Raw genomic sequence first — 26,739 nt, forward strand, 5'->3', positions numbered from 1 at the left:
AGCGACAGTCGCGATCGTATTTCGATTTTGTTGTTTGTCGTGTTCGTTTGTTATAAACCCCTTGAAGCAAACCCTGAAACCCTGGCCCATGTTGTGCAACGCCAACCCAATCACTCACCGCCACGCGTCCCGCTCCATAGCTCGACTCGTCCGTCGGTCAGTCCCAAACCAAACCAGAGCTCTCAACTCAAAACCAGCTCATCTCATCTAATCTCCCCCCAAAACCCTCCCCAAAACCCTAGTTCTGATAGTTTTCGCATTCTCCGATCAAACTCAACTCTCTCTTTCTCATGGAAAGCTTCACTTGATAAGTAACTGTGAACTCTCCGATCATCTTCTCCGACAATCGGCACTTGAGAATGTTGCGCTTCGCTTCACTGGTTGTGGTGGTTGTACTGAATGTGCTTGTGGTGAGTGTTGCATCGTCGTTGCATTCGGTGTCCGGTCCGCACATAGCTGATGTGAACATATTGTTGCCACCGAAGATGACTCATTTTGTGGAGTATAGGCTCCAAGGAAGTGATGGTTGCTTCAAATGGTAAACATTCGTTCTCTGTTTAATTCATGCTCTCGAGTTTGATGATGTTAAAATTATAATTGAATGCAGAGGGTAGAATCTGTACACATATTGGCACACATATATATGTAGTTGACTATGTTTGATACCAGTCCCAATAGAGTTTTACTTTGTTCTCTTTTCCTTCCGTATGTTGATGCATAATTGTAGGGGATGTTTGGTTTGGATTGGGTGCAACCGGGGTGTGTGGTGGATGTATTGTGAAGTTGGAGGGTGTGCTGGGTGGGGAAGAAACGCGGAAGGCTTGGCATCTTGCGCCACTGTGTTTGATGTGGATGGTTTGCTGGAGCATAATCGGCTGATTTTTCAAGGGGTAGAGGGCTCGATTCCTCGTTTGAAGGATATATTTATGGTGGTTTAATTGGGTTTTGGGCAGTGCGACTCCGGATTTGTTTTCTGTTATGGATTTTATTGATTCTTTGCACGTATAGATGTAGGTGTCGGTGCTGCTGGTTGTAATTGTTGCATTGTCTTGATGCTCTTTTCCTAATAAATTTACTCTTTATTTATCAAAAAAATAAATAATAAATTGTAGGGGATTGACGGTTCTCTTTGAGTCTAAATTTGAGTAAAAGTTTGGTAAGTGGCACAATTGTAAATTGTCTTTAGAAAGTTGAGTTAAAAAAAGTGTCTCCCTTGATTTGGGTCAAATTTTGAGTAAAACTCATTCGGGTATGAGTTGAGTAATGGAGTGGAAAGAGATTTTGAGCTTTTTTAATCAAATTTAAAATTTGATATGAGTAAAGGATAAGGATTGGAGATGCCCTTAGTGTTGTTGTTATTACTACTGTTGGTCTGTTACTGTTATTATTATCTTGGGTGGTACTTAGTACTTATTTTTCTTGGCAGGTCATGGGATCATCATGACATTTTATCTGTTCTGCCTGAATTCAATTCAAGTGGTCACTGCTCAACTAGTGCCCGGCTGAGGTCAATTGCTCCATACAGTGGTCGAAAGGAGACTGCTGTTTATGCCACTGATGTACATACTGGGATGGTAATTCGGTGCAAAGTTTACATTGACAACTTCTCCAGGATCCAGATATTTCATAACTCCATCAAACTTGACTTAGATGGGCTTGCTACTCTCCATGTCCGTGCCTTTGATGATGAAGGTAATGATGAGATGCTGAAGTTTATATTTTTAGCTTGAGGACGTTGAAATTGTTATTTCTTTGTTAATTTACTTTTTCCTGTAAGAAAATGGTTTACCTTTTGCCTGTGAGAAAGTGGTTTACTAATTGTTTAACTTTCTTGTAAGTTTTCCAATTATCTCCTATTATTATTATTATTTTTTTCTTGTTTTCATTCTCTCTAGATGCTTATGCTGTATGCTTGTTGAAAACTGTATTCACATTCTTTCTGTTGTTTATTCTTTGTGACTCTGTGTGTCTGTTCATAAATTTTAATTTTCTTGGACTGTGTTGCAGAAAATGTATTTTCATCATTAGTGGGCTTACAGTTTATGTGGCATCTTATGCCTGAAGCTAATGGATTGCCTCATCACCTTGTTCATGTTCCTCTAAAGGACTCTCCTCTGAGTGACTGTGGAGGATTATGTGGTGACTTAGATATCCAAACAAAACTTGAAGATAGTGTAAGTCTGTGGGTCCCTCTTTTTTGTGCCTTTTTGATATAATATATATAGACTGTTACTTACATAAAAAGAAGAAGATAATGTCAGTTTGCTGGTAATATATCATCATGTGGTTGTAGTGAGCGACAGGATGGTGTTTCCATATCTAAATATTGCTCTTTTCATGTTACAGGGTGTATTTTCAGATTTGTATGTGGTAAAAGGAACTGGAATTGGCCATGAGATTGTTTCTGTGCATTTGCTTGAGCCACAATTTGAACACATGGCAGATAAGATTGTTTTAACTGTAGCAGAAGCCATGTCTCTCGATCCCCCCTCGCCCGTATTTGTGCTTATTGGTGCTACTGTTCATTATTGTCTTAAAGTTATTCGTGGGAATATTCCTCAAGGTCTTCTACTATGAATCCTTCAATAAAAATTTCTATAAGCAAATTTCTTTCTATTTATCTATTGTAATGCCAACTGTCAGGTTTGACAACTCTGCCTCCAGCATAGAGGCCATGTGTGATAGAAAAAATATATTGATTTTACAGTACTCACTTCTACATCGCAAATTATAGATGCGAAATAATATTCTTTCCATTTGAAGTTAGTTAGCAACGTTCCACTTCTCAATAGACTGTTGGAAATTCTTTTTCATTGAATTGAAGGTGACATGGTTTTGGGGAGTGCTTTTACTTTATCCCCCTTTTTTTTTCCAAAAACTTTTCAAATCCCTTTTCCTTACTGTGTGTATTTTTCTTTTATTGTCAAAGGTGATACCCTTAACCACAGGATATCAAATGTGGGGAGTTTGGTTGAGAGGCAGTGGGAATAGAAGAGAGATTGGTGGTTATGGTGGTCTTGGAGAGTGATGGTGTTTTGACAGTTACTCTTGATTGTGGTGGTAGGATATTCAATTTCTATCATGATGATTGGTTTTGAGATGGATGAGGTAATGGCTGGTCTTATGTGTTTCATATGACCCTAAATTCTCTCTCTCTCTCTCTTAATGGTTTTTTCTAAGGACTTTAAAGGGTTGCCATTTTCGTGGTCTTTGGAGATTGGCACTCAGTGTTCTGTTAAAAGCTGTATTTTGGTGCTTCCTTCTTCATGGAGATGGCTACTGGTGGATATAATCAATCTAAAATTGAGCTGTTGGGAATAGGGGCTGACTTGGTGGCTGCAATTTTGAGATTGTGGTGGCAATGTAATATGTTTTTTCTCTGATCTGTTGGAAAAAGGTCCAGTTAGGAAAGTCTTTGGAAGGTAGCTACATTGAGTTTCTCTCGTTGTGTGGTGGAAGGTGACTTTTTGGGCACATGAGTTCCAGGGGCCTGGGTCTGTTGGAGATGTGGTTTCTTGAGGGAAGTTCTGGTCATGCTTACATCCCCTGGTGTAAAATTTCAGTGGATATGTAGATATATTCAGTAGGCAGACCATTTTTAACTTGACGAATGCGAGAACCATGGGATTCTTAGGAGGACAATCTCCTCATTGACAGGAAATTCGAAGCTGCATCTCTTCTCCATTTTATTCTTTTTCTTAATTTTCTTATTCTTTTTGGGTTGGGTAGGGGAATTCAAAATTTATTAATGCATAAAGAAAAGCCACATATGATTGGCTGACTTGAACATCAAGTTGTTTTTCATCAAAACTATAGTTCCATTCTTATATTTTCCTCATCAGACACTGTCTGAACTACTTTAGTTCTGTAACTTTTATTGGTTAATTTCTAATAAATATTTCATTTTTCATTGGCTTGTGCAGTGGTAACTTTACCATCTCCTTTCCACTGGTGGTCTGTTTTGAACTCTTCGGTTGCTCAAGTGGACACAATGATGGGTTTTGCTCATGCACTGAGCTTAGGGGTTACATCTGTCATTGTTGAGGATACCAGGGTTGCTGGTCACACACAAATGTCATCTCTCCATGTTGTTGTACCTGATACTTTACATCTATACATGTTACCTCTGTCTCATTATGGTGATCCCATTGATGAAACAAACCCTATTCCATCTGTGTCACGTTGGTATGTTGTTTCTGGCAGAAATTATCTTATTCTCATGAAGGTTTTCCCACGAGGACCTGGTGCAAAAGAAATCTATATTACGGAGGTAACCTGTGCATGTTTTTGCTTTTACCTTTTCAAATGCTACATATGTAAAAGAAGGTCTAGAAATTTTGGATAAACAAAAATGTGTATCCTTGCACGTGTGTGCAATTACTATGGGTGCTATTAATAGCAAAAATTTGTACTAAACTATTTTTTCACAATCATAGAGTACATGTATTCTACTTATTTTAATGACACCAACTATAAAATTGGGAAATAAATAATTAATTATCAACATTAATCACATTTATGCATCACATATTTATAAACTTGTACTTATGGTCGTGTGTTGCTTTAAAAATCTTGAAGACATTTTTTTAAATATATATTATTCATGAGTAACTTATACATTTATAGTGAAGGAATACACACAAATATATTTTTAGGATAGCGGAATTGAATAAATGAGTGCATAATACCACCTTCATCCAATAAATATAGTTTCCATAAAGGAATGGTATAAAAGCAATACTCCCTCTAGCCCAAAATATTAGTCCGTTATTCCATTTTTTATTGTTCCAAAATATTAGTCCATTTTAAAAAATTGAGGACTAAAACAACATGAATTTCCTTTTTTTCCCTTATTTTAAATTCATTAACATTATTTGAAGTGTAATAATTGTACTACCAATGGGTAGTTTTGGAAAGTTAATATTTTTGAAGTATAATAATTGTATTACCAAAAAAAGTTAAATTCTTCAAAAGGGACTAATATTTTGGGACAGAGGGAGTATAAATAATTCTACTCTGCATTGATAATGGTAAAAAACTATAGAGGTAACATGGATTTATAATTTTTAGGTTTCCTAATTATTGATGAAGAATTATTTAGGTTTCCTAATTATACCACCTAGTGTATAACTTTTTATCAAATTCATATTTTTCATAAAATTAATCATGAGATTAGCTGATCAAAAAATAAATAAATAAAATTGATCGTTAGATTACATGTTCCTCCTATTTTAATCTTGTTTGCCAAATTTAGGTCAATTAGAAATCATGAACTATCTATATATATATATATGTTGGTATTGTTTAATAGAATATGACTCTAACTTGGTGGTCTATCTAGATAATAAGAGAATAATAAGAGAACTTTTAATCTCTGATCAACCTAAAATTTGGCATGCATGAATGACCGGTTTTATTTTATGAAATATGAATCTAGCAAAAAGTTATGAAACGACGTAATGTAAGACTAAAAAGGTTTTACATTGGATGTAAAGGTATCTCTCCCCATGCACTAAGTCTGTATTATTATTTCTATATTCACAAATTTCTTGTCATTTAAATAGAAAATGTTATTCAGATATTACTTTACTTCAAATTTTAGCAAACATGGTATTCTTTGGCATTAAAGCAATGTGCTGGTCTTAATATTTATTAAAATGCGATGAAAGAAAAATTAATTCAAAAAGGAGGTAAACTAATGGCAACTTGATAACATAATGGTAATTTTATTTATATAAGGATGGTATTTCATATATATGTATGGTGGAACAAAGATTATTTTTAATTCATCATTAGTGTAAGATATATAGTCTATATACTCTCTATATAATTGATTGAAATTGTTAAGGACAGGAGAGTAATTATGATAGAAGGTAAATGGCAAATGTAGAAACAAAAGGGTAGATTTGTGTGTTTATAAATCATTTTTGTTGGGAGTTAAAGTAATTCAACAAGACTAACACCTTGGGTTGTTGAACTAGTCCTTGAGTTAGTCAATTTTCAAAAGAAGATTTTATTTATTTATTTTTTAGAGATCCTTCATATTTTTGCAGCACTTTTGTGTTACTTCTTCTAAGCTACATCTATTGGATCCAAAAAGAGTAACCAATTTCCATGGTTATATTGAGTTATATTTGATTAGGAAAATATAGACTTGCATGGATTTGTCCACAACATTCTGAAAGAAAGCAATGAAGCTCACACATTGGGTTTGGCAATCATTTTCTATATTTGTCATTCCATTTATTTAAAGATTCGTTTGATGTAGTCGTCTTTTCTTTATTTGTTATCTTATCTTACTTTTTCAGTGTGGTTAACTTGTGAATTTAATGTCATTCATTACCATTGTACATTCTTATTGTTCATTTGATCCCTTACCAGTTATTTTTTTGGTTTCCTTTCGCTCAGAATTTCTTTCTTTGCAGAATGATGATGTTAAGTTGCATGACGATCAGTCCGGTTTCTGGAATACTCTCCCAATTTCAGATGATATTGCTGTTAAACATGCGTTGTCCAATTCTAGAATCTTAGAAGCAACTTCATATGGACTAGGAAAGCTGACGGCAACTTTAACGTATAGTACTGGGGTAGATGGAACAAAGGAGGTGATACTTTTCTTATTTATTATTATTTCTTAGGGGAAAATAATTTATGCTACCTTTTGCATTATTATTATTATTATTAATTTTCACAATAATCATCCGTCCATTGTCTTTGGCGGTGACCTATGAAGCACCGACACTTCAAAACAAGTGACGTATCCGTGTTGGACACACGGACACTTCGGGGACACGTATGGGACACACTACATGATGTGTCCCATTATTTAATTATTTTATTTTTAGGGGACACACCTGGAATACTTTGGGGACACACTGGGGATTGAGTATTGAATGTTTATTATTATTTTCTTATATTTAATTAATTAATAGATCATCCATAAAACAAGATATAAACTGTAAGTATTAATTTAAAAGTGTTTTTTTTAAATAAAAAAATAGAATTAGAGTTTGTTTTTGTTAATATTGATTGTTTGTGGATGCAATATTAATCTAGCTAGCAGATAAAAATATATGAAAAAATATTTTATTGTTGTGTTCCTGCCGTGTCCGTGTCACAATTTTTTTGAAATTGCCATGTCCGATGTCTGCATCTGTGTCCGCATTTGCGTCCGTGTCCGTGCTTCTTAGGCGGTGACTGCTTTGCAAGCAGAGATATGCATCTAAACTTGTCACAGTATTGATGATATTTTCGTACAGGTCCTCAAGGTTGTGCAAGAAATTATGGTCTGCGATCAAGTGAAATTCATTATCGACAGTACAGATGTTGTAACTCAAAGTATTCTCCTTCCTTGGGCCCCCACTGTCTATCAGGAGTTGGAACTAAAGGCAACAGGAGGTAGCAGCCTTTTAAAGTATTTTGTTCTACCTAGGTTTTTTTTGATTGTTGTGAGGAGATAACTGACTTCTGACAATTCCTATGGACATTTGATGGCATTGGATATTTTAGGTTGTGCAAAAGTGTCCAGCGACTATAAATGGTTTTCCACAGACATGGGTATTGTATCAGTATCTGCCTATGGGGTTGTGCAGGCAAAAAAGCCTGGTAAAGCTACCATCAAAGTAGTATCCAATTTTGATCCATTCAATTACGATGAGGTAATGAGTAATGACACACGGATAAAGTATATTGCTTGCTCATGTTTGTTTCTCATCCTATTAGACATGTAGTTTCTAATTGTTGAGATCAGTGAAGCGGATTCTTGAGCTTTGTTCTGCCCCAAAAGCAATATTTTGTTGTTGAGGACAATTTCTATTGCATTCAATCCTATGATTTTAAAGTTCCTTGAAACTTCTTAGTAATTTGATTGATTGCTTCCTCAGTTCACCTAAGACATTACTTAACTCAAAATTCAAAACCTTGTCGATTAATTTGGTTTTAGACATTCTAAACTTAAAATGATTAAGGTGTACTTGTTTTCATTTTAATTAAAAAAATAAAATTTATGATTTCTGTTTAATATAATTCATATTAAAACTATATGTTGATACGAAGAAAATCTATTTTTGAGCTGAATTACTTTTAGTGTGCACTTCTTTTTTCCTTGGGAAATTTTCCATTCCAAGTTCAAATTCATATTAAGAATGGTAATACATCTTCTGAGATTTTGTGACTCGGTGTTCAATTTTTGGATGGCCTGTGTAATATGCCCTTTGCTATCGACTCACCAATCACCATGCCACCGATGTCCCCACAAAGCATTTCTTGATAACAAATTTTCAAATAAATGTTGGTCTGAATATTTTCTTTTTCCTGTTCCAAGAATGATGATGCAGCATCATTATGTATCTTCTACCATTTTGGATAACTGGTGAACTGCTTGCATGTAGCTGCTAACTGGCTGTATGGATGGATATTCAAATAAGATGAAAACATCCTATGAGACATTATAGAGAAAAGTTTCTGAATTTTACTTCATGCATCTTTGTTGGCTCCAGTGTCCCAGAAGAGGTCCTTTTTAAACTGGTGCAGTTTCTGAGCTTGGAAATCTAAGTATTCCAGACATTATGAATCTCAGATATTGCGCCTGTTTAAATGTTATGCACTTCTTCAAATGGCTTCCAATTTTCCTCAGCACCCCCTCCCCTTTTTATTTTACGTATTCATAATTGTATTTTATGTATAGGTGATCATTGAGGTTTCCATCCCTTCTTCTATGGTTGTGTTGCCGAACTTTCCAGTAGAGACCACTGTGGGGTCACATCTTCAAGCTGCTGTGACAATGAAAGCATTGAATGGTGATGCCGTACTCCAGATATTCTGGATCATTTCTTTTGTTGTAATTTTTTTTAAGTAAATTTTTTTTGTTATTTTCTTTGTTGATGTCACTTTAGCAATGCAGGTGCCTACTTTTATAGATGTGATGCTTTTAGTTCCTCTGTGAAGTGGAAAACTGGAAGTGAATCCTTCACAATTGTCAATGTGACTGGAGAGTCGTTTGTCGTTGACATGCTATATGGCCCTCCATGTGCGTGGACCTATGTTTATGCTTCTAGTTCTGGTCACACTATGTTACATGCAACGCTGTCTAAGGAATATCAACACTTTGATCATTCTTTTAGTGGGCCGGTTATTTTGAAAGCCTCCTTGCGCATTGCAGCATATCCATCACTTCTTGTGCATCAGGTAGGTGACGGAAATCAATTTGGTGGTTACTGGTTTGATTTGGCTCAAGCTGAAGCCAATAATCAGCTGGGAAATTTGGAGGACTTATATCTTGTCCCTGGCACACATTTGGATGTTATGCTTCGTGGAGGACCAGACCGGTGGGGCCAAGGTGTTAAGTTCATTCAAACTGTGGAAACTCTAGTAGAACATACTCTTTTTAAAGATGGCGTTGTTGTCCATCAAATATCTACCAGTTTTTCTAGTCCTTACAGAATTTCATGCCAAAAACTGGGAACCTTCGTAAGTTTTTGCACTTACCTGGCTTTCTTTGTCTTATACAGTAATATACTTGATTTAACATAATCATGAAGGATGTTTTTCTTTTGTTTCAAATATGTAATAACCCAGAGAATTGTTTTCAAACGTGGAAACTTGGTTGGAGATGACCATCCTCTGCCTGCTGTAGCAGAAGTGGGACTGTCGCTTAGATGCAGCTTTCCTTCCACTATTGTACTAATAGCTGATGAACCTGGTATGAGGATGATACCCTTTCATCAATCTGGATGCAGGCATATTCTTTTAATCTTACTGTCTTTCAAATCAATGATATGAATCTTATTTTAATTTGTTGGAAATAATTGTTCTCTTATTTGAATAAATTTATTCCAAGCTTTTAGCGAATAAACTTGATGTTATTTGGAGTACAATTCAAGCCGACCGTGGTCAAGGGCGAGTGCGTGCTACTCCTATCACTGTAGCAAATGGGCGCACTATTCGAGTATCTTCAGTAGGTATAAGTGATTCTGGAAAAGCTTTTGGAAACTCATCTGCTCTCCATTTAAGTTGGGAACTCAGCAATTGTGATGGTTTGGCATCTTGGGGTGATGCCTATGATTTAGCAACATCCAAATCCAGCTGGGAGAGGTTTTTGTTATTGCAGAATGCGTCAGGATTGGTACTGCCAAAACTTTGATATGTTTAAATTTATTTTATATCATTTTATTTAATCAGGGTTTAGGTTTTTTATGATATGTAATTTTTCCCTTTGGGTCTTTAGGTGAGAGGCTGGACCTTGGCATTGCAGTACCTTAATATCGTTGATTTTGTGAATATCTGTGTCTTCTAATGAATTAAGGGGAAAAAAAATGATGTAATGCTGTCCAAAATTCTATTAGAAGAACTGATAATTTGATAATCTAGTGCTTCTTCTTTGCTTCTAGGCCCTTCTTGTAAAGATGTTATATTTAAATTGCTATCTTTCATGCTTTCTTGACATTGGATGTGAGCTGAAATGTTAATATTTTAACTTTTAATGCATTTCATTTTGACTTCTCAGTGCATTGTTCGTGCTACTGTTTTTGGGTTTTCTGATAACATGGTTGATGATCATTCTACTGTACCATTTGAAAACTTGGAGAGTAATCTTACAGATGCTGTACGTTTACAGGTATGTTGTTTATTATTTAATTTCTATGCAGATTCTTGGGGCCTGTTTGGTTGCACTTAATAGTATGAATGTCTGTAACTTTGCAAAAAAAAAAAAAAAAAAAAAAAAAAAACCAAAACAAAAAGGTGAATAAATATGAGAATTGTTTTCTAGTGTTCTTTTTCCTTGGAGAAAATATTTGAATGCTAGTGTAACAATGGAGGTAGTTTGCTTCTTGATAATGGGTCATAATCTTTGCACTTGCATTTCCAGAAACAAACTCCTAAACACATTTGCAGTTGTTCCCCCTTTTCTTGTTTTTCATTTTCTGTTGAAAGTGGAATATTGTTTTGCAATAAAAACTAAAGGATTTTTTTTTTTTTTTACCTTAGTTGCTTGAGGTTCATGGTTTATCTGGTTGGTTATTTGTACTGCTTATTTTATTTGACTTCTTTGGTTTTATTTTTCTGCTCATAGTGCTGTTTGAAATGCAGCTAGTTTCTACTCTAAGAGTCAACCCGGAATTCAGTTTGTTATTCTTCAGTAATGATGCTCAGGTAACCTTGATGCTATTATATGTTAATCTTTGTCTGGCCAGTAAAGGTGCCATGAGAATGATGCACTTCTTTAGTAGTGTTTAGGAGATTGCTAAATCCACAACCGTTATGGCTGCATCCAGATTCCACAGCCTCCTTTCTCATGTGGGGTCCACCTATGTGAGAGGGAACAATGTGGGTAAAGCCTAAAAGTTATGATTTTAGCAGTGGCATTGTTTTGTATTTTATCTGTTTGCATCTTGTCTTATCATGACCAGATCAAAGTCTGGATATAGTTTTAGCTCAATCAACTTATTGCAATAATGCGGTGATAAATTCTGGTTATTAGTCTGTGTCATGCACACTGGTAGACCATATGATGACAATATTTGTTACTGAATTTCATCATTAATGTTCAAGCCTTAACTAGGATTGAACTTGTTTGCTGCCTAGGGCTTTTTGGTTTGAAAAATGAAGCTGCAGAAATTATTCATGGGCCTGCTAAAATATAAATGAAATACAAATATGTTATCGACCAAGTGGCAAGACTACTAGATGGTTCCTTCGCATGATGATGAGCATATTTAAACCTAATTGTGCTAAAGATGTTCAAATTGATCCCTGGATAAAGCTTATGAAAAAAAATAAATAAATTTAATGCTGGATAAAAACCATATTCAGAATACCTTCCGCAAATTTTCCTCTAGTAAATTGAAGTGGTTGTCCTCAAGCTCAAAACCACAGTTTTGCACTTAATAAAATGATATTCTATGATGTGACCAAACAGTGGCTCCTATATTCTATATTTTTTAGTTTCCAGAGAGTAGGGACAACTGTTCAAAAGTAAACATTATGAACCACTTATATATTGGATGTTTCATTCATCAATTAGTTATTTAATAACTTAGATGACTTTTTAATTTTTGGATAAGCAAAGGAAGAATCCATTAAAGATGCCAAAGGGGGCCACAACTTCTGTACACTAGATGTTTGCAATGTCAAGATAAAAAGCTATCAACAAGACTGAGCTCTTCTATGAAATCTACCAAAAGAAAAGGAAGATTCACAAACCTTCCCTTTGAGCTAAAAATAAAAAGTCAGTAGTAAAGATCTCTTTAACATCTTTAGATGACTTTTAAACTTAACGAGTTATGAAGACCATCCGTTTTACATTGGAGTTCCAGTATTGAAATACACATACTTTTTGGTGTTTCTGAAAAGATAAGTTTTAGATGTCCAATGCTGTTCAACTGTAAAAAGACATCGGCACATTTTGGTTTTATCACCCAATACTTGGGCTTCTCATATGAGATGCTTTTTTCTTTTCCAGCTAAATCTCTCAATCACTGGAGGAAGCTGTTTTTTGGATGCTGTTGTTAATAATTCTCAAGTTGTAGAAGTGATTCAGCCACCATCAAGTTTACAATGCTCGCAGTTAGTACTGGCTCCTAAAGGGTTGGGAACTGCACTTGTTACTGTTTATGACATTGGACTTTCACCTCCACTTGCTGCTGCTTCTGTGGTAATCTTTCCCATTTTTTATGTTTTCTTTGCGTGATTTGTCCACCCATTAGAATCTGTCAAAAATTTCCTTTTAGTTTTGCTTCTTACATGATTACAGATTTGCAATTCTAATTTCTATTGCTTGTATTGAGGATAGAAAATCAGGAGGTTAAGATATAAGATTACAGAGTCCCACGTGCCTGGTGAAGTATGTGTCAAATGACTCATTGGTGTGAGCTGTGGACCATCATTGTACAACACATTTAAACCCATGCGAGCCTAGCCCAAAGGAAACAATATTATACAATGTTGGGTCAAAGCAAATATGACATTATAAAAAAGATTGTGTTGTGATACTTTGCTGTTACCTTGATTTCCAGTTATTTATGGTTTATACGTCAAAATAAATGCAATTTCTAATCAAAAGCAAGGATTTGTTTCTTAATTTTCAAAGTTTGAGGACAACTTTTTTAGCATTACAGTATATTATCAAAAGGTTAGATCCCCCATTTTTAAATTTTTTTTTTTGGGAAAAAAGTGCTTGAGTTTTACCAATTGACTGGCTTATTATATGACAAACTATTTGAGTAATCTGATCTGATTTTTCTCTGCCAGTAAGAATCTTCCTAACTTCTGAGGATCACAGAGGTCAAATGTTTCTAGATTTTCTAATTAAAGCATATAATGTGTCTCCATTTTTATTTTTGCCTACAGGTTCAAGTTGCCGAGGTGGACTGGATTAAGATCACTTCACCGGAAGAGTTAAGCCTTATGGTATGGGTCACTGGGTGATTTGTTTTCTCTTTTACTGTTGTTATATGCTTACCACGATGTTTGCAGGAAGGAAGTTTGCAGTCTGTTGATTTTTTGGCTGGAATTGATGATGGAAGTACTTTTAGCTCTTCCCAGGTTCGAAGATCCATAAATTATCTTTCAGAATATATTTTTTTGATTTTGTTTTCTTTAATGCATGAATTTTATTACCAGAAGTGATATATTTACTCTGTTTTGTACCAGTTGAATCGATTCACTGGCTTTCATGTGACTAATGGAATCCCTGTGTTATGGAGCTTAACATTTCTTTCTTATTCTATTATTAAAGATCTAACTGATATTCCTTTAAAACAAAAATAAATCTCTTCTCTAACACTGAGAGGTTCCATGATTAATAATCTTTGTTGCAGTACATTTACATGAGTATTCGTGTCCATATTGAGGATCATGTAGTGGAGCTTGTAGACAGTGATGATTTCCCAAGTCTTATTGATGGATATGTGAAGGCACAAAATTTCATAATTCGGGCTAGACATATTGGGGTTACCACTCTTTATGTGAGTTACTGATTTTTCCTTTTGTAAATAAATGTTAATTTTTAAAATTGCACTGTGCTGGCAAATATTAATCTGGATTTTGGAATTTAGGTCAGTGCACGACAACAATCTGGGCAAGAAATATTGAGTCAGCCCATTAAGGTTGAAGTCTACGCACCACCTACACTTCATCCTAGTGATATTTTTTTGGTACCAGGTGCTTCCTATGTGGTATGTTCCAAATATTTCCTCCATTTTTTTTCATCTTTTCCTTTTAAACTACACATTCAAACAAAACTAGTAAGTGGTCAAAAGAGTCCTAAAGTTGCGTTTGAACTATAGCATTCTTTATAATGAATAGCCATTTATTTTTCTTTTTATTTTCTTAATACAAATAATATTATTAATACCTTATTTTTCCTGAGTGACTTGATATTGTAATGTTTAATTTTTCCTTCATTCAGCTTACTGTGAGAGGAGGCCCAACCATTGGTGCCTATGTGGAGTATGCTAGTATTGAAGATGGGACTGCAACAATTCACAGATCTTCAGGACGACTGTCTGCAGTTTCACCTGGAAATACTGTAAGACTTGATCTCAAGTTGAGACTTAAACTGGATCATTTAGGATCACATATGTAGAGCATTAAACATTAAACATTGGTTACATTACAAGTATTTTTTTTTTTCTGAAGTGTCCTTACGTGAAAGTCATAGTTATGGTTGTGTTCTCTGGTTCTTTTCCTCGAATCAATACACACCAACTCCCCCATTGAGGCTGCCTGAGAACTAGTTTGTTTGGTACTTCTAAATGTATTTTCAGGTTTCTTTGTTCTGTCGTTGTGGATTGTTATCCGTTCTCTCTACTTTCAATCAATGGCATCAATTTGATTCTGAAAAGGGACATTCTGTTCGTCAAAACCCTTCTCATTCAATCCCATCAATGGGGAGTTTATTCAGGCTCCAAGTAGAGCTGCCAAATATTGGACCCAGACTGACCAACCTAACTGAACTAAATGGGCTAACTTGGCATTTTGTTAAGGGGGTTAGTTTGGGTAAGTCATATCAAAGTGATTACTAACAGGAGAAGCTAACTATTTTATCGGGCCTGCCAACTTGATACCGACTTCATTTTTTTTTTAAACTTGATTTGGTTAGAAGTTTTGACAATTTTGAAATGATTTTTAAATAGACCATCTATGAACACTTTCCCTGCAAATAAATTGGTCTGTTTCAGGTTGGCTATTTTAGGATCCTCTTGATCCCAGTCCTTCCTAACCACTTGCCAGCACGATCTATCTATAACTTGGAGGGAAATAAATTGGCTTTTGAAATTTATTGCTTTGCATCTTTTGCGAGTTACTGTAACATTGTAGCTTAATACTATATGTTTGTTATATTCAGACTGTAGTTGCGACAGTGTATGGCAATGGAGATATCATGATTTGTCAGGCACATGGCCAAGTCAGAGTTGGGATCCCTTCTTCTGTGAAATTGAATGTACAGAGTGACCAGCTAGCTGTTGGTCGTGAGATGCCAATATTTCCTTATTTTTCTGAGGCAAGAACTTACTAATACATATATATATATATATATATATGTATATTCTTTTTTCAGTTTCACCTATCTCCTGTCTCCTTGTAAAATGTTCACTAACCATTGATATTTACAGGGAAATTTGTTTTCCTTTTATGAGCTCTGCAAGAATTACCAGTGGACTATAGATGATGAAAAGGTAAGGTCATCTGCTATTTTTATTTTAACTGCTTGTGATTTCTCAATTTGTTATATACATGAAAATAGCTGGTTATTTCCTGTTTCCCTTGTTTAGGTATTGATTTTCAAAGTTGCAGAGCACTTACATGATGACAAGTATGGGATCCCAACTGCTAGACTGAAGGAAATTACATCCACCAGCAATTTGGATGAGAAAGACCTTGGTTTTATTGAAGTGTTATATGGAAGGTATGCTTAGTTGTACAAGCATATTGTCATTTACTGGGTCAATATGATTCTTGAGAAATAGATTGTGCAACATTTTTGCGGTTTGGAAGCTTTCATTAAAATTTGAACCAATGAAACAAGTTCTCTTGCACCATGGATCGATACACATTTCACTTTACAATTGAATATTGAATGCCTGTATGTAATTTTCAACCTATCTTCAACGGAAACCAACTGAGGCAGTAGTAAAGAGATGTGATACAGTGACGGTAGATGGAAGTGCTAGGAGACGGGGTAGACATAGATTGACGTTGACTAGCGTAGTTAATAGAGATATGAATCTACTTAATTTGACTAACGAAATGGCCTTTGATAGAGCCGTGTGGAGAAGAAGGATTCATGTAACCAACTCCATTTGATGAGACTTAAGGCTTGATTTGGTTTCGTAAATAAACAAACTTTATAAGAAAAGTATCAAGATGATGCAAAGAATACAAAAATTGAGTCCCTTAAGGGGAAAATAAAGCTAAGGTATCAAATTAACCTAGGAATTTTAGGGTTATTTGGCATTTATAATGCTTGTGGATGACTTCAAAGTTCAAACAAACCCAAAAGTTGCCACCTCCCAAAATTTCCCAACCAAAAACAAAAGAATGAAAAGAATTGTTTGGCTTTTCTCATGAATAAGGTAAAGGTTATGTATATATAATAAACTCATGATACAATTTAGGAAACGATATAAATAAGGAAACAATACTAAATCAGTGATTGACTCAATCACATATTATCTTCACACCCCTTCAAGCTGGTGTGAAGATATTCAACAATCGTATCTTGCCAATGGATGACTGAAAGAAGCCGAAAAAAATTAAACGGCTAGTCCAAATAAATGTTACCGAACAAATTTGGTAGTCCACTAGATAAAAAATGCTAAAAAGTGCTTAATACATCAGCACTACACTCTAGAAAAAGGAAAAAAAACAGGGACTGAACTGCTCTAGAAGAGCTGCCGAAACATCTATGGCCATGAAACACCATGGTCGGCAGCTAACAAGACCTTGGTCGACATCATAGGCCGGAGCTAATGTCGGGAGATAGTTTATGGTCGAGTCGGACCGTTGTAGAAACTGGTCGGAACTAATGTCGGGACAATTTAAGGTCATGCTGGACTGTTGTGGGAATTGATTGGAATCAATGTCGGGATAGTTTACGGGGTCATGCCAGACCGTTGTAGGAACAAACTGAAATCAATATCGGGATAGTTTAAGGGGTCATGTCGGACCGTTGTAGAGACTAACCGGAATCAATGTCGAGACAGTTTAAAGGGGTTATGTCGGACAGATGTAGAGAACTAGATGTTGAACTAGTAAGTGTGACACATACATAACTTATGACATGGTACTGAACGTTGATGGCAATAGATGACTGAGTGCGCAAAGGGGCGGCTGACAACTTATTAGATAATGCGCCAGGAGGGCGGCTTAGGTGGTGCACCAGGGGGGCAACTTAGGTGGGGGCAACTTGGGTTGTGGGCCCGATGGGGCGGCTTAGGTGGTTCACATGGTATATCACTATGCTCACCATGATATATGTATAATACCTTTCCTTAAACTCAAATAGGTTTGAAGATAAAAACTTATTTGAGGTTGAAATAGAGGGAAAGACAAAGTGGAACAGAAGCACACAAAAAAATGGATTGTGAGTAAAAAAAAAAATATGATAAAGATATTTGAGATATGAATAAACTAGTAGATAGAGGAAGAGATCAGGACGAAGTGATATTAAAAGAAATTATGGCAGTGGAATGGGTTGAGGTTTGGCAGGCGGCCAAAGCAAGGCTGCCGCTCGCCGGTGAAGCAAAATTACTAGGTACTTAATCTAGCTTTGATACCAAAAAGAATGAAAAAAATTATTTGATTTTTTCCATGAATGAGGTAGATGCCATGTATATATAATAGATTCAAGATATAATTTAGGAAACGATATAAATAAGAAAATAATACTAAATCAGTGATTGACACAATTACACATTATATACATAATACTAAAAATAAAAAGATTTTATATATTCTAATTTCTATATTCAACAAAAGCCAGACTATTTCTTGCAAGCAGAAAGTGAGCTTTTACTTAGATCCACTTGAGGATTTTATGGAGCTATAAATTGAACTTATAGTTCTGTCATTCATCCATTATTATTGATCTTAGTCATTTGTTTCCCTAAAATACTGAAATATGTTTTTCTTATCACTATGATGTAACTTTTTTCTTTTTTCCATTCTCCCAAGCAGTGTTATTAAAGTTGCGGCTAGGTGTGCGCCTAGGTCCAAGTCCCATCCAGGCCTACGGCTTGCACCTCGTAGTGTTCCAGGCTAGGCGATTTCGATTAAGTGCCTAACTGGTCGAAGGCACAATAAGGCCCAAGGCTTGTGTCTTGAGCGCTTTTTTTATTGTAGCTTTAATTGGTTTTGTTTAAAATTTGACCATTGATTTAAAATGGTGAAGTTACAGAAGATTTCTACTCTTATTACAGATGCCAATACATCGGGCATTCAATACCAAATCAATTATAGAAAAAAAATTAGCCCTAATTCCTAATATCTGAAGAACACTAAATGTTTAACATTTCATTTTGCTTATGTTGAACTCTAAATTATTTACTTATATTAATTTTTTTTTTTTTTTTTTTCGTACAAGGTGCGCCTCACTTCGGTGAAGCCTGCGTCTCGCCTTGCGGCTTGAGCCTAGGCCCCAGGAGACCTTGGCACCTTAGTGTGCCTATTGTCTTTAATAACACTGCTCCCAAGGGTGGGGGTTGACTGTTAATTTTTTGTACCTTTTCAGAAATTTTCTATATTAGGCTTATCTAGCTAATGGGGAGAACTTGGATGATTGTGGAAAGAAATTATTTATTAGCTTCCTTTGAGCTCATTTTGAGAGCTGTTGTATAATGAGGAGCATTTTATGACATCAAGCCTTAGAAATTCATCAAGTTTGTGAAGGTTATGATGAAAATGAATCAGTACTTGATAACAATAAAGGAGAGATTCATTTAAATTGAAATGGGTCCATGAATCTAAGTAATGAAGAGAATTCTTGATGTCTCTCAATTTGAATTTTATCTGAAGTTTAGAGTCTAGACATTACACTTTCAATGACCCCAGAGCAACATTGTACAATAAACTTTCTTTGAAGCTATGATCTGTAGGGTGAGATTTCTCCCAATATCATAATTTTCATACTTTTTTCTGCCTGTCCACTGAGAAGAGAGGAGGGGAGCAAGGATGCTCATTTTTGTTGAAAGATGTTATATAGCACTGCTGATTTTTAAAAAAAAAAAAAAAAAAAAAAACATAGATGTTATATAGCATTAGTGCAAACACATAAGAGACGAGCGGAGTGAGCATGCTCATATTTGTTGATAGATGTTATATAGTACTGCCAAAAGATGTTGTATCTCACTTGTACATATTTCATTGGGATCGTCACTTGTGCAGCTTCTTCACTCGAATTTTGTTGCAGTCCAAGCTAAATTATTTTGTCATCTAGTGTATACTGGTTACTACTTTTCTTCCATATTCATGTTATTTGATTTCATCAACATTTATGACTCCATTTCAGATCTTCCGGCAGAACAGAAGTTGCAGTATCATTCTCTTGTGATTTTATTTCTTCTGGTTCATTCTCACAGTCAATGTCTTACACTGCATCTACATCTTTATGGGTGGTACCTGATCTTCCTCTTGCTCTTGGAGCACCAATGACTTGGATCCTTCCTCCTCATTACACTTCATCAAATCTTTTGCCTTCATCTTTGAGTTCATACAGCCAATACGATGCTCAGAGTCACAAAGGAACAATATCTTATTCTTTGTTGAGACAATATGGTGGAAAGAACGAAGAGGTGCAGAAAGATGCTATATCAATAGATGGGGATAGAATAAGAACGATGGAGAGTAATAATCTTGCATGCATTCAGGCAGAAGATAGGTCAACTGGAAGACTTGAAGTTGCGTCTTGCATTAGGGTTGCGGAGGTATAAACATGTCATGTTATTCATGTATTGCTATGATATTGCATATGTGTTGAACATTAACTATTTTCTTATATTAGACCTGTCTACAAAGATTTGTCCTTCCAACACTTCAAATTTTAAACTTATTTAGAGGTTTATCTGAGGATAAAATCTGACTTTCAATGTTTGTCACTAACATTCTTTAATGAAGGGGGTTCTTATTTAAGAAATACAGGATCATTTTAGTTAAATTTTTTTGCAAGGCTACTAACCTTGTAAGCCTAAAACTGCAGCGTAATTTTTATATATATATATATATTTTATGTTATATTGGATCTGAATAGCTATTGGAGATAGTATATGGTTAAGAAATGTTGGTCCAATATAAAATTGTCAGGTCCACTCTATTGAAGTTGGGCTGGTAAAATCAGTTAGTTTCATCTACAGATACAATTTTGATTGGCAAGTTGGAGATCTGATCAATAATTATGAACTGGTTGTTTATGGTATCTCAGGAAACAAAGGAGGGCAACCAGTCATAAAAATATGGCTTTGGTTTTTCAAATATACAGATACATTGCAGAATGAAATGAAGTTTAGGCAGACAACATAGGAGGGTTGTATTGGTTCTTTATCACGTGAGACGTCACACATGGAATTAAGAAAATTTAGACTTGTTTGGTGGCTTGTCTGAAGCTAGTTATTTGTAGTATTTATGTGTAGTTATCTGGATCTGGACTGATCCTTGTGCTTTTACATGTTTACCTTTTTGACATCTGCATATATATATTTTTGACACTTTTTCAATGCTTAATAACTTACTAATGCACCTGTTCCAAAAAAAAACTTACTAATGCACTGGTCTGTTTTATTTTGTGATTAAGGTGTCTCAAATAAGAATAACCACCAAGGACGTTCACAGAATTGATCTTGCTGTTGGTGCTGAACTTGATCTTCCAATAAGCTATTACGATATCCTAGGTAACTAGCTTTTATTAATGTGATTTATCAATTATTAGTCTGCACATTCATGGTGGCATCTGATAGACTGATGCTGTATTCTCATCAATTTGCTCTCAAACAGGAATCCCTTTCCATGAGGCTCATAATGCCATTCTCTTTAATGCTGAGACTAACTATCCTGATATTGTCTCCATTAATGTTACTAGTGATGGCAATGGGAATATCCAACTTAAGGTTTGTGATGTCTATTGTTTTTATGTTTCTGTTTGGTCAGATTATTTTCATGTGGACACTCCCATCTTCTGCACAAATATATTGCACCTACATAGTCTTAGCTATGTTTCTAACCATCTTTTGCCTGGCCATACCATAACTCTCACTCCTGCATTCTTATTCCTGATTGAAGGCAGTGCGACATGGTAGAGCTCTTGTGCGAGTATCATTCAACAGTAATCTGCAGAAGTCGGACTACATTATGGTAACGGCTAATCCTCTTCAAATCCTGGAAATATGTTCCTTTAAAAGCAGATATTCCTTTCTTTCATAGGATATTAGAGTGTTGAAATTGTACAAGAAAACTGCAGGAAAATGTTTACTTTTGCATGATTATGTCCTGAAAATAGTTTGCCTCTATAAACTGCAGTAATTCTAGAAATTGTTCAAAACACTAGTCCAGTCATTTTTACTTAAAAACCCTTCTCTCTTTGTAGCATTTTTCTTTGCTCACCATAAACATGCACACACATGTATGCACCCATACATGCATTTGACTTTTTTGATTGTTTGCAGACACCTGCATAGTGGTGCAAGATTAGCACCAGACGCTAGATGTCTAGAACTAGGATATTGTTGAGGACAATACAGTTGAATGTGTAAGGAGAGGCTTCTGTTTGTGCTAGATGACACAAGCAGCAAGCGATAGAGGTTTGGAATTCTATAAGTGAATGTTGAAGCCAGATCTAATGGCTGATATACTTATTTGTTGCAATTATAAATTAAAACCTTCTAAGAAATTTATTTTTGAATCACTCAGTTCTCTTTTTCTGAGATTGTTTTACATGGATAATTTTAGTTTGGGCTGCATGTTAGCTTATTTATGATTTTCTCTCTGTTCCAATGAGTTCATAATAATTCTAGATTATGTTTAAATAAGTCCTCAATTTTTTAATTTTTTTATTCTGCTTTCAGTGCAAGTCTTTTCTGGTATTTTTTATGTAGTTCTCTTTGCAATTTAAAATCACTGTTAAATTGTGAATTTCTTCAGATTTCAGTTGGTTCTCATTTATACCCTCAGAATCCAGTCCTCCGCCTTGGAAGTCAGCTCAACTTCAGTGTAGAAGGTTGGTGTATGATAAAATTTTACATTAATTTTCAGTTGGTCACAACTAAAACTCACAAATCCATTTTGGAAATCTAGATCTAAAAGACAACATTGAATTAATGTTTAAAAAGCCATACTAATTGTATCTGTCAAGTAGAAATCTTAGTCTGAAATTGATGAATAATTCAAATGCTATTTTTTTTTTTGTTTCTGAAGACAAAGTGGAGCTTTAAGTTAATTGTTACTTTTCCATTTTCCTTTTGTATGGTAGGATTAAATGATCTAGTGTTTGGCCGTTGGTTGAGTGCCAATGAAAGTGTTATATATGTGGACATGATGTCTGGAAAAGCTGAAGCCATTGGGGAAGGTACTACTCGAGGTATTGAGCAAAACATTTTCCCCTTTGCTGTTTTAGATTTTCAGTAAACTATTTTAATGGATTTCTTGTCTCTGTACTTTTTAGCATGATTTGACTGGCTTGAATATAATGGTGCTGATTTACCTTGCCTGGAACTCATTTCTTCGAACAGTGATCTTTAAAAATTCAAGTTTGAAACTGCAAACAGCAGTTACAGTGTTGAAAGGGACTATTGTGTTTATTGATGCTCCCAAAGAGATGTTAACAAATGTTCCCATCCCAGCAAAAGGATATAGCTTCCCTGTGAGGTTCAGGTTTGTAAATTGGCCTTTTTGTCTTGACAGCAACTAGAATTTAGCACATCTTTATGTCCATTGCTTGAAAGCTAATGATATTAAGATTATTTCCCTGGATTTCATTTTGATCATACATTGTCTATAATTTCTGGAATTCGTGTCTTTGGAAGACAAATGAACTTGTAGAATTTACATACTCAAAATAAAGGTTCTGCCTTGAGAATTTCTTAATTGAGCATGTTCAATTCAAACCTTTTCTTTTCTCTTATGTGCTGCTACCTTAAAAATTCTTGCGTAGAAATTTCTCTGCCTTGACATTGTAGTATTTGAGTCATCGACTTTGTGAAAATAGCTTGTCTGCTTCCTTAATTGCTAATCAAACCGTCTACAACTTTTCCAGTGGTGTTTCAATTAGGTTTCCTTTCCAAAAGTTATACGAAAACTTGTTTAAAGCATTTTTCTTTTCGTGAGTGTATACATTGCTATTTCATTGTCGATTTGTCTGAAATCCTTATATACGAAGTTGTTTATTGTTCAATTGGCGGCTTGCAAAAATGATACAGAATCTCTTGGAAGCTTGTACAAACAAATGCAAAATGAGAAAAGAAAATTTTGCATGTTTTCATCGTGAGGAACATTGCATCAACTCCCTGCAAAGAGTTGGGAGGGGTGGGAATTAAGAGACTAGGAAGAAATTTGATAATCACTTAGTGTGTACAGGATTATTTGGCACTTGTTACACTGTAAGAAAAATAAAATGAAAAATTCTGATGAAAATGTTTCAGTATCCGTTTCAGTATCACCTTTAATCTTATATTGTTTGAGATTTCATTTCTATTATTGCAAATTTTTAGTTTTTTGGATGGTTCTATTTCATTTTGATAGTTTCTCTCAATGGATTTGATCTCCATTGCTTGTATCTTCTTTCATTATGTGTTGTTAACCTGTATATGTTTGGCAGCCCATCACTATTAAATAACGTACAAAGGTATTTTTTCTTCTAATTGATCTATTTGTTTTATTGTGAAAGTGATGATCATTACCACAAGTCTGAAGCTCCTCTGAACGACGTGCAAGTCCTGTATGACTGTAGAGTGGACCCACCTTTTGTCGGGTTTGTTCCTGTCTTGCTCTTTGCTCTTGTTTTGCACGAAACAACTAATCTACAGTTTCATCCTTCAATGTTGCTTTCATTCTTGTGGATTATAGATATGCAAAGCCATGGAAGGATCTCTCTGGAAATTCATATTGCCTCTTCTTCCCTTACTCTCCGGAGCATTTAGTACATTCTATTCCCAAGTCAAAAGACATGAGACAGGATTTATCTGTTTCTATCCATGTTTTGTTAAGAGGAGCCAATCATATCTCTGGGTCTGCATCTGCTTCTGCCCTCTTTGTTGGAGGGTTTTCCATTTTAGAAATGGACAAGGTAATAAAGTTCCGCATGCATATTTCCTGTGGTCTATTTATTTGCATAAATATTTGCTGATCACATTAGCTCTTTTCAGCATTTGTAGCAATTTGAGTTATTTAGAAAAAACTGATTTATTATAGTTGGATCCTTTTGAGCCATTGAGCAGAATTCAAAGTAGAGATATTCTAAGCAGAGTATAATGTTGGAATTGTTTTCTGTTTCAGAATTCAATGCGGTTATATCTGACACCAGACTCTAACCGTAGTATTATAACTATTGTAGGGAATACAGGTAAAGAGTGAAACTTTTACCTTCTTTTCTCATTGATGTTGCTTATAGAGACTAATAATAGGGATGAAACAGAAAGAATGGCGCTGTTAATCCCTCCCAAACATGCTTTCTATAGAAATACCTTTACTATTATATTTCTAGGATTTGCCCAATAAGTTTCCAAGTAAAAATATTTCCCGATCCAATGAGCTATTCGATGTCTGGGTTTATTTTTTTCTACCATGAACAATGTGATAATTGTTAATTTATGGACCAAGTGCTTGGGTGCAATGGTAAAGAACTGGTTCTCGAGGGGAAAAATTTAAGCTCAAATCTGAAAGCGGTCTTTTAATGCAAATAATGCCAGTGGTTGTTACCCAGCCCTGCCACTCATCCAACATTTGGTCCTTCCCTGTCAAGAGTTTGCCCTAAATGGACACAGAAGGTAATATATTGAATCTAATTGGAAATCAAATGAGATGGGAGTTTTGTAAGTGCCCATTTTGGGATTGTCGTATGTAGGGGAAGCCAATCTTTTTAAGGGAATATGCTAATATCTAAAATAAATTGAAGGATGGCATGTCTCTGGCGTTGTCATTGTCATACAGTGCTCTACCTGTTCAGAAAATACATAATCTACAGTCACAACCAGTTCACCTCCCCCTTTTTTGCCATTTTCTTTTATAATTTACCCAAGTTCTTAAAATGAAACCACTCGAGGTTCTGTTCAATGAGATGCAAGAGGAGTTATGAGTCTTGTATCTTTTTTTGTTTGATAGTATCTGTAACCAACTTCCTTTTAGTGTACCACCAACAGTGTAATTATGACAATATTATTGTTGGTATGAATTGTATCGATTTTTGGTGCTGCCTTCAGTATATTACCCTCCATTACTTTCTGATGTAGATGTTGAAGTCCAGTGGCACGACTGGGATCAACTGATGATCAATCTCACCCATAGAGAAGATTTTGGGATTGGAGGGCGTGCACAATATGAGGTGAAAAGTGTGCCTTGTTTTATTAGATACTTATAATGTAAGTTACTAGATTAGTTAACAAATTTGTCTATTGAGTTAGATCCTTTAAAGTAGTTCCCCAAAAAAAAAAAAGTTGGATCCTTAGAAGTGGTTTGGAATGTCCTTTCGCATTGGTTGAAATGTGATCCAGAAGGGGGAGTAAGTTTGAACTTGTTTAATAGGGAAATGCAAAAAAAATGAAACTGAATCATATTTACATAAATAATTTAAATTAGTGATGTGTAAAAGAAAGAAGAATTATTTGTTCAAGAAAACTGAAGCTATGAGATTCGTTTCAACCTTTGAGATATAGAATGCAAGAGTTTCTAAGTTATGTTAAATGAAACATCATAATGCCGGCTATGGTCGTAAATAATTCAGATTCATCCTACTTTTTATTTGTTTCTTCAGGTCAAAGTGATTCGGGCTCAAAAGTTCACAGATAAAGTGATCATCACACTCCCAGCCAATGGTGTGCATTTTTCCCCACACCCTTATAATTCAACTCCACTTTTCTTTACCGTCAATCAGAAAATCGTTTCCACAAGTTTTGTGTGATTTAGGTGTCTATTTTACAGGTCAAAGAGTGGAAATTGATGTTGATTATGAACCTGGAGGGAAATCAGCATCAGCAATGACTAGTAATATTACCTTATGGGCGAGCATACTCGGGTGCATCACCCTTTTGGTATTGACAGTGGCAATCTTCATTTGCTACCTGGACAAACCAGGTCGATCTCGGCCGTACACTGTGCCTGCCACACCAAATATTGCTGGTCCGGTTACACCTGATCGTAGTAGTATTCCTGCTGTTGTGAATGAACAGTCTCCTCGGACGCCTCAGCCTTTCATAGAATACGTGAGGCGGACGATTGATGAAACTCCATACTATAGACGAGAAGGGAGGAGGAGGTTTAATCCACAGAACACTTACTAGATTTTTGCAGGGACATTTCTGTATCATCAAGTTTAGATAGACCCTCTCTTTAGCAACATGCCTTCTAGAAATTTTGATATGTTTTGTTGTAATTTAATTTATCAATCATTTCGGCGCGAGTTTGTTGTGCAATACATGTTAACAAATTCTCTCTTGCACACACCTGTCTGCCTGGCATGCGAAAATAAAATAAAATAACTAGGTTTCTTGATCATTTTGGCCCACGTTTAAGATCAGTGACGAATGGTTGTGAAATTTTCAA

At 35.3% G+C, this 26,739-nt stretch overlaps 1 protein-coding gene across 3 annotated transcripts; it reads left to right on the forward strand.

The window, feature by feature from the left end:
- Positions 1-26,691, forward strand: EMB3012 (embryo defective 3012). Of its 3 annotated transcripts, none has more exons than XR_014347917.1 (36): positions 1-538; positions 1,427-1,692; positions 2,008-2,174; positions 2,347-2,563; positions 3,924-4,270; positions 6,426-6,605; positions 7,260-7,398; positions 7,510-7,658; positions 8,687-8,798; positions 8,903-9,468; positions 9,577-9,700; positions 9,846-10,123; positions 10,505-10,615; positions 11,089-11,151; positions 12,461-12,652; positions 13,348-13,407; positions 13,474-13,542; positions 13,818-13,964; positions 14,055-14,174; positions 14,408-14,527; positions 15,347-15,502; positions 15,615-15,677; positions 15,774-15,907; positions 19,508-19,922; positions 20,786-20,882; positions 20,986-21,098; positions 21,271-21,342; positions 22,129-22,204; positions 22,457-22,564; positions 22,649-22,857; positions 23,870-23,953; positions 24,049-24,268; positions 24,478-24,544; positions 25,431-25,522; positions 25,952-26,012; positions 26,119-26,691. XR_014347917.1 is itself a non-coding variant. In XM_082900757.1 (36 exons), the coding sequence occupies exons 1-36, from the start codon at positions 360-362 to the stop codon at positions 26,475-26,477; spliced, it is 5,865 nt and encodes a 1,954-aa protein (XP_082756883.1). In that variant the 5' UTR covers positions 1-359; the 3' UTR covers positions 26,478-26,691. The 3 variants fall into 3 exon arrangements, 1 of the variants encoding a protein (XP_082756883.1); XM_082900757.1 differs by having other exon boundaries at positions 22,716-22,857; XR_014347916.1 differs by lacking the exon at positions 24,478-24,544 and having other exon boundaries at positions 22,716-22,857.
- Positions 26,692-26,739: the final 48 nt, after the last annotated feature.

The sequence above is a fragment of the Camellia sinensis genome, chromosome 1 (assembly GCF_055761805.1).
Source record: "Camellia sinensis isolate YWXY chromosome 1, ASM5576180v1, whole genome shotgun sequence".
Lineage (NCBI taxonomy): Eukaryota > Viridiplantae > Streptophyta > Magnoliopsida > Ericales > Theaceae > Camellia > Camellia sinensis.

Coding starts and splice junctions, on each gene's coding strand:
- EMB3012 (XM_082900757.1), top strand. CDS start 360: ATGTTGCGCTTCGCTTCACTGGTTGTGGTGGTTGTACTGAATGTGCTT. Junction 15,678..15,773: donor GGACTATAGATGATGAAAAG/GTAAGGTCATCT, acceptor TCCCTTGTTTAG/GTATTGATTTTCAAAGTTGC. Junction 22,565..22,715: donor TGGGGAAGGTACTACTCGAG/GTATTGAGCAAA, acceptor TTCTTCGAACAG/TGATCTTTAAAAATTCAAGT.